Raw genomic sequence first — 8,755 nt, 5'->3', positions numbered from 1 at the left:
TGGTGGTGCTTTACGTGCTGTTTTTAGTAAATCAATTAAAAAAAGGTACCTCATATGTCTTTATTCACCCTATAATCAAATTAGCAAGGAGCAATTTCATTCAGTCCCTTAGTCAGGAAACTGATTTCATAATTAAGTTTTCTGCAATAAACTATTTTACACCAAAGTAAGTACATACACAAAGTATAATGTGAAAGTGGACTGAGGATGTTAACATATGCTCAATGCAGTGCCATATAAAGACAGTTCTAAAGGATTCTGCTTAGGTATTGTAAGCGATGTATGTTAGTATATCCTGCACAAATAAAGCTCTGTTGTTTTGGGTACAAATATCTTTATACGGCATTGCAGTGAACCGTGCAAACATATTCCACAAGAAAAATGTATTTGCTGACAGCAAAACCAGCTGTAACAAATGGGTCAGTAAAATGGCCCCTGGCCATTAGAAGCTTCATTCTTCAAACATGACCTTTACATCCATCTTCTTTCAGAAATGTGATTACATTTTCCCACATCCAAGTCTTTACAAAGAAACATGCCTAGCAAGCATCAGTGTATATTGAACTTTACTTGAAATAGCATTGCCAAATTCACCCTCAAATATTTCAAATCTGTTGATCCCAGATCAGTAATGACACACAAACACAGAGTTGTCAGTTACTTAAGAAGTTTTGGCACAGTTAGAGTAGGAACTGCAATTTCTTTAAAAATTGGCACATAGTTTGGATTCGGTTGGCTTGGACCTTGATCTAAAGTCTCAATGATAGTCTGCTTCATATCTCTGCTGGCATCGCCTCTCACGGTCAGCAAAGCTGCAATATGGTCATCCCTGCCAAAGGAAAATGGTAAAACTGGCATTAGCAGGAAACTTTGCACAAGTAAGATTTTGTCAGAAATATCACTTAGTTGGCAATCCTCTCACTCAGTTTCAGCGTGTACTTTAATTCTTAATCAGATCACTAGTCACTCAGAACTGGCTTTTCCAGCTCATTATAAGGCATTATTTTGGCTGCTTTCAAAACTCTAAAGAATATTTTATCCTCCTAAAACACCTAACAGAAGTATTTTCATTATTCCTTTGCTGTACCACTGCATACTTAAGTACATGTACCTCCTAGTCCAGCTCGCATACATTTTATATTAGCATTATTTTTCGTAAGAAAGTGGCTACATTCTAAAATATGAAAACACGTATACACATTGTTTCAAAATTCGCTCAAGACTACAAACTGTGATGTTATCTATCTGTCTTTTAAATGTGGGGGCAAAGAGAATTACCTGATATCTGGGTATTTACTGACTAAAGTTGAAACTTCCAAATAGAGCAGTGAAGGATCAGTTAGCTTGATAACCTCTGCAATGGCTTCAATGATGTCACAGAGTCCTTCGGTGTCCTCTCCAGAGCCCTGCAAGATGAAAAGTTAAAAAAAAAAGTCTCCAAAACAAAAACAATCCCCCCCAATATCTATAAACAATCCTTTAATTAGTGTTTTGTCTGACAATTCTCTTGAATTCCCCAAAGAGCTGAATTTTCAGGCACTGAAAAAAACAAAGTATTTGTGAAATGTCACCATAAGCTTCTTCCCTTTTTCCCTGTTCTTCATCCAGAGACCTACCCTCAGAACGTCAGTAAAGAAAGTAATGTCTTACAAACAATATGTTGTATTTATCCACATGATGCTGCATTCCAGTCTTCAACTTTTGCTAGTTTGCCAGCATAAACATTAGGAATAACTGATGTGAAAGGCAGTTCATTTCATTTATTCCCTAACCTATCAACGCCTCAATTTGAAACAGATCATATACAGAATCCCACATAACAAAGGACCCTGATGCAGGAGTTGCCCCAACATCTTCCACAGTGAGCACCTCCCCTTCCCCACCCCCCTAGTTTTTCAGGCTTTACCTTTCTCTGCATTCTTTTTGCATTTTGTCACCTGTTGGCCCTAAGAGCTTTCTAGCAGATTCCTGCTCCTTATGCAGTTAAAAAAAGATTTAGCATTCATTTTAGGCCTATCTCGTACACTGTTTCTCAAATACGTTTTTTGGCCTGTCTTTTCTATTTCTATTGCACTTTGAATGAGGTCAACACACTTGTCTTGTTGATTCTAAATTAATACACCACATGCTACTTAGGTAATAAGTAACTGCATCTGTTCAATGCAGTATCGCCCTTTCTTCCAGCCAGGAAAAGCAAAGCCCATTTTTTAAAATCTTATTTTATTTTTTAAACAAACAACTGCTTTTTTCTTTCACTTCCTATTACAAATTCAGGGTACCGATCTCTGTGAGGCCATTCAAATAACTCAGCTGCAGAGAGAGCTGTATAAAGACAAAGCAGTAGAAACTGGTGCTCAGGAACTTTAGCAGCAGGCTTGTGGGTGTTCAGAAACACTGCCTGTGCCCTCAGCCGGCATCCTTGATATTCACAAGTCACCCAAAATTTTGGAGATGTGGATCAACTCTAGCCATTTTCCTCAAGCAGTAAACGTGTGGTTTATTCTAAATTACCAGGTTAACAACATCACCCAAAGCAAATACTTACAGCCGCAAGCTTCTTAAACAGAAATCTGAACTGTTCTGCCTCTTTGATCATTCTTTCTGCACCCTCTTTTCTCTCTTCCGCATTCTTGAAAGATATACGTTTTAACATGATTGCTCTGATGTATTCCACAACCACTCTCCGATGGGCCTCCATAGTCATTGTCTGAAAGAAAAGAAAAAGATGGTGGATTATGCCAGCGATACCTGCCAACATAGCCATTATTTTTAGTCTTTGAACAATTATTAGGTTTTGAAATGTGTATTTGCACTTAATCACCAGTATACAGTTTTTGCTAATACTATACATTTTGAGTGGCTTTAGATTTTCACAATGTTGACAGAAATGAAAATCTGTCGTTCCCTAATGAAAAGGATGTGCCAGTTACAAGAAAGAGAAACAAATAACCCAAGATATCTCTAATGACATGTCTGAAAGATATGTCATTATCCAAAGATAAAAGAACAAACGTGAAATAATTTGGATGATCTTTAGGACAGACCTGTGCTTGGCCTTGCAGCCTTGCTCTTTATATCTGGTCAAGGAACAACCAGCCACCACAGAGGCTTCCTGCTGGAGAACTCCAGTACCTTGCATAAAGCACTGCAAATCTTGCCTACATGATCTGTGCTCTGGGTCACGTCTGGTAAGAAGCCTGGACAGCCAGCAGGAACCACTTTCTCAGATCTTCCTTGACTGATTTGCCATTCTGCACTTGTCCTTTTATAGGAAATAGCTACTGGTGATTAAGTGAAGCACCTGGTATTGGTGCAAGAGTAATGCTGAGGTTTGGAAATAAAGAACGAAACAAAAAACCCCAAACTTTTTACATGTTTTTTCAGCTCTAATGTAAGGAGAGTCCTTATATCCCACAAGTCCTCAGGTGGGTTTTTTTCCCCTAAGTGTGGTGGCAAAGTTACCTATGATTAGGAAAAAGCCTGCATAACAGGTAGTCACAAACCTTTTACCATATTTTATTGGTATATATCAAGATTTAGTTTCAATCAACATGATCTTCAGTCAAAATTTTGGAGAAAGATTTCAAGAAAGAGCAAAGAAAAAAAAAAGGGGGGGAGGGGAAGAGAGAAAATAACAGATTGCAAAGTATTGAAGTCACAGCCCTCATCCAGGACACAGAAAATACGATTTCAAGTCCTGCTCTCAAGACTGTGCAGAAATACCAGAGTTACTGGTTTTTCAGGGATGGCTTCTCTTGCATTGGTGGAATTGATGCCAGTTACACAGAGGAAAATTAACTGCACAGAATAGACTTGTCGGAGACTGACATGTATGCCCCATCCTACCGAACAGTAAGTGAAGAACAGCAGCTCTTCAACAACTGAGAAAAGGAACACCCAAGAAGAACCAACAGTCAATGACAAGGCATTCACTTTACACGCAAGGAAAATGGCAAAGCAGAATGACTGTAAGATCCAGATCCCCCCTGTTCCAGATTGTGTCCTTCCCGCTGGGCTTTTTGCAGGTGCTCTGTTCATGTGGCTTTTAAAAATTGGATTTTCAAAACAGGGTTAATGAAAAATATTTTAAAACCAGAAAAGAAGCCCACCCCAAACCAAGGCAACAAAAGAATGTCCCATCTGGTGCTAGAACATACGGTGTCTTGTGTGGGAGATTTTTTCGTGCTAGGAGACAGTGGAATAGCAGGTATGATGAATGCCAAAAAATGTGTCTGTCACCTTCTTCCCTATAAGGGAAGGTGGCAATAAATGCTACATGATGCAACACATGTGATTGTGGAGATTGGTATTAACGCTTAAAGAAACTCATGCCAAGCACTACTACCTCACAATAACAACCCAAATCTGGAAAAGGAAGCTGCTCCATGGATACAGACTAATTCTGGGACCGACCTAACTTCTTTTGTGTACTTTTTCTGGACTGGAAATGCATGTTATTCACTTACATAATAAGGCATCTAGGATCTGCAAATACTGAAGGTTAAGAGGTCAGAGGAACTTTGAGTAGTCCTCTCCATCTCTTTAAGAGTTCAAGTAATAAGGAGTAAGTGTATGATTTGGAGACTGTCTTTTAAGCATTTCTATTTAAGTAACGGTTTGTTCAAAGACCTCACCTAAATCCTGATCTCGCTAGCTTCAAATATTTCCTAAATCTTACAGAACAATTTAAAACTATCTTAACTACACAAATCTGACTTTAATTTAATAAAGGATAAAAACAAGTACAATACTAAAGATTAAAGGATAATAGAGAAATCTAGATAACCTTTGACAGATCACAGAAGAAAAAAAAAAAAAAAGACAATCTAACCTAGCACATTATGCTGCTGCAACAGCACTTTAAACATGAGTTACGCATTTGTTACACCTTATGGCACCAATTTAATTATGCCTCATTGCACATATTAAAACTAGGAATTACAGAATGTGCACTTATTCAAAAAAAGTAATTACAGGCCAGCAAAACTAGTTTCAGGAGAGCTAATTTTATCTGACTACAAGCTTCTGAGGAGAGACAGAGAAGTACAAGCTGGTAAGAATACAATCTAGTAACATGCCAATACAGTTTCTGGACTAAATCCTGCAACTCCGAGCTGTCTTTGACAATATTACATAGCTGTGAACAAAAAAGATGAGAGAGTAATATTAGATTCGGACTTTTGCAATATGATTATGAACATTTTTAAATTTCCAGTGATTAATCATTTCCAGTTTCTGTATTCCAATTCTGAATTCAATTCAGTGTTCAGAAATTCCAAACCAACATGATATTCAGAGTACATTAGCAAAGTATCATAGAATATTTTGCACCTACCTTTTTATAAGGCTTTTTTATTTTTGCAAAGTCATTGAAATAATCCTCTACAGTGACACAGATAGTCCCCACTGCATTAGACCCCATCAACCACTTCCTTGTCATCAGCTCATTGAGATGTGGCTGAGAAGGTAACAAACAATTGATCAGAACAAATTTTTGACACTTTCATCATATCAGTTACAAAAAAAATAGAGACAATTTTAAGCATCATATATTTCTAAACTAGAAGGAATAAGCAGTTAGTCTAGGAATATGATGCGATCAGTTGTCAGAATGACAGCTGCCACGGAGTGCCACCCTGACATACACACTGGGTGTGCATGTAAACCAACCACACTAACCTGAGCATTTGTTTCATACGAGTTCTCTAAAATCCTTTATTACGTTCTCTATTTAAATGTCTGTGCTAAAAAAAAAAAATTAAGGTCCAAGGACAACACTGGCATAAGAGCTGACAATTCCAATTTTAAATACAAGGCACTTTTAAACAGTTGCGACAATGCAGCTTTATGCTTGATTTCTTGAACTGCTACCGGCCACTCAGTTGCTCCTCTTTGTTGGCCACACAAACTTCCTGTGCCTATACCAAACTTGGTGGCCTATACACTTTACTCCTTTCCCAGAACTCCACAATACAGAATTCCAGTATTCTTTACATCTACATATGCATCTTGCCTTGTTCTCCCCAGAGATGTACAACTTTTACACACTAGAGCACGGTATTTTATAAATCATAATAGTGACATGAAGTTTGAGGTTAATGAACATCAAAGAATGGTCATTACAATAGATGGAGTGTCTTCTCATAATCAATGAGCATAATTAATGAGAAGTAAGAGTTTTGCTTAAGAAGGCCAAGTTTAAAATAAACACTGCTCCCATATCTTTCTTAATGCGAGTCATTCAATGTGTTTACATCAGTTCAAAATATTATCACAAATCTAACAAGTCCCAGAGCATCTTCCTTCGCCCCCACCATTTCTCTTATTTCCTTGCCTCCCTCTCCATACCCCAATTTCTTCTTAGTAATAAAAAGAATTATTTTTTTTTCCTGGGGGATTCTATACAAGAAGCTAGAATTCTTAAACATGGCACTTTATCAGTCAGAAAGGGCCTACCTTTAGAGTCAATTACCTATATTAATAATAGGTGTACTGCACCTGTACAAAGATGATAACTTAATATCAGCAGTAGTTTCCTAAATGATTCTTAAAACTCAACTACATAAGACTAAGTACAATCTGCTAGAAAATATTGACTATATGCAAAGCACCTACCTGAAGTCATCCTGTGAGATAATTAAGCAACCTTTCAGTCTCCTATGTGCAAACTATACCAGTGAAGAACAACACTGACATTTACTGGCACTTTGCTAGCACCCCACATACAAAATACGTTTAGCAATCAAAAGGCTTCATAACTACGTCATTCCTGAATTATTTTTTCCTTATAAAAGAATACTTCTGTTTTTTTGAGGAAAAAGAAATTCTAACCTCTAAATCGATGAAGACTTCATCTAGCAGGCTAGAGCATCCTTCTTTGGCAATGATGTCTAAAGTTGCATCCATGCTTGTATGACTGCTTGACAACGTGTCTTCCATTTCAATTTTCAAATATTTTCTTTTCAGACTGATTATAGATTCTCTGTGACAAATACCAATGCTTTTCATCATCCACTGATGCACAATTGCATTGCTACTAAATTTTCAGAGCGCATACACAGAAAGAGACACACTAGACAGTCATATTTTTTGCAGGGGGAAATAATGCCTGCTGCTTGCTTTGGAAGCCTTAATTTACTCTCCAGCATGATTTTAGAGTGATCAACCTAGACTACTTGTATGTTGGTAACAAACTACTGCTGATTAGTAGACTTGAGAATGGCAGCAGATACAGCAGCACATGGGGTTGGATTGCTGAACACTGGAACATGAGAAATGAGGATTTCTTTCTCCTGTTTTCATATCCTTAATAGGCAAGCTCTACCTTTACTTTTCTCCAGTTCAGTTCACCTTGATCACACTGCTTGAAGGTGAACTGCGAGAGATCAAATTTAAGAGAAGATGGCAGACCCCAGACAAACCAACCAAAATTACTTTTTCAAATTCTGAAAGTTGAAGATAAGTTTTTCTTTGGCAATAAAATTCTTGGAATAACAAGTCGATTTTGACCGGTGAAGGGCAATGGCTTGGCTTGCTGAAGTCAAAAGCAACCACAATATCTGCCTCTTAAAACAGTTCTTTTTCTTAAAACTTGTTGTCTTTGTTTAGTCAGCTAAACTATCTTAACTGAAACCCTCTTTGTATACAAAAGAAGCGAAAGCCCTGGAAACATGTACTATTACAAATGAAATATCAATACTTATTTTTCCCTCACAATTCTGCAAGAACATGCAGACTTACTTAAAAGTTTGACAGTTGTTGATGACTGCAATCATGTATTGAACATAGCAATGAGGATACTGACGATTTTTAAGATGTTCTTCTTTATACAACTGTGCTTCATCTTTGTACCTGTAACATATACAAGGAACGGCATTAAACAGACAGAAATTGTAATAACTTAAGTACACCTATAGGACCAAATGCAAAAGGGTCTGTCAGGTATTCAGAAGTATTTTATAAAGGGCTTGTTGCTCAAGTGATGTTTAGTCTCTCTGTTCTGGGCAGAATCCAGCCAAGGAGGTGTTTTCTGTCTTCCTTATGAGAAAGGGATATAAATTTGAAATATTAAAGAAAGCGGAACTGACTCCGAGAACTAGAGCCATTTGCAGAGAGGAACTGAAGTGCCACTCACCAGCACAGAAGAACTTCTGCGGTGAAACGGGGGAAGGGAAGAAGAAAGCGAGAAAAGGAAAGGGAAGAAAATCTTGGTTGCCATGGATGTGATAGGCCAAAGATAAAGCAAAAAACATCCATAGAAAAAACAAGTATCGGAATCATAGGAGCAAGGAGAGGCTGAGGCGGGATAAATCTTAAAAATTATATTACCTGGTTAGAAATGAATTCATTTGTTGAAGACATAGAAGGAGTACCTTTGTTTTCAAATCTTCATTTATCTGAGCAGCCACCTGAAGATTCTGCTCAAACATCTAAGTTAAAAATAGGTTAGTTATAAAAAGAGGTCTTTATCAGTAAAGATAAAGGCAAACCAAAGACAGAACTCCTATCTTGTTGGAGACCCTCGCTAGCACCAGCTCCAGCTCTACATATGCTTTTTGGTTTGTTGTTTGGTGGCTTTTTTTTTTTTTAAACAAGCCCAGACAATTGCTGCTGACTAAACCAAAAATCACAATTTCCGTAAGTGTAATTAATAAATTTTTGACAACCATTAACGTATGCTGCAATTTTCTCCTGATACTGAAAAGAGTTGCATTCTTTCTTCAGCAAAAAAGTACTTAATATTTCTAATTCAGCA

At 37.4% G+C, this 8,755-nt stretch overlaps 1 protein-coding gene across 1 annotated transcript in view; it reads right to left on the bottom strand.

The window, feature by feature from the left end:
- Nucleotides 1-223: 223 nt before the first annotated feature.
- Nucleotides 224-8,755, bottom strand: part of EXOC3 (exocyst complex component 3) — a 25,172-nt gene continuing 16,640 nt past the window's right edge. Inside the window, exons 6-12 of the mRNA XM_009700820.1 lie at nucleotides 8,329-8,429; nucleotides 7,741-7,851; nucleotides 6,832-6,982; nucleotides 5,336-5,458; nucleotides 2,546-2,707; nucleotides 1,279-1,406; nucleotides 224-829 (exon numbers count right to left, since the gene is read on the bottom strand). Coding sequence (XP_009699122.1) covers nucleotides 658-829; nucleotides 1,279-1,406; nucleotides 2,546-2,707; nucleotides 5,336-5,458; nucleotides 6,832-6,982; nucleotides 7,741-7,851; nucleotides 8,329-8,429 — 948 coding nt within the window. The 3' untranslated portion in view covers nucleotides 224-657. The remainder of the gene's footprint in view (nucleotides 830-1,278; nucleotides 1,407-2,545; nucleotides 2,708-5,335; nucleotides 5,459-6,831; nucleotides 6,983-7,740; nucleotides 7,852-8,328; nucleotides 8,430-8,755) is intronic.

The sequence above is a fragment of the Cariama cristata genome, unplaced genomic scaffold (assembly GCF_000690535.1).
Source record: "Cariama cristata isolate BGI_N322 unplaced genomic scaffold, ASM69053v1 scaffold16075, whole genome shotgun sequence".
NCBI lineage: Eukaryota > Metazoa > Chordata > Aves > Cariamiformes > Cariamidae > Cariama > Cariama cristata.
Note: the sequence above shows the minus strand (reverse complement) of the source record. Positions and strands in the feature narration are given on the sequence as shown.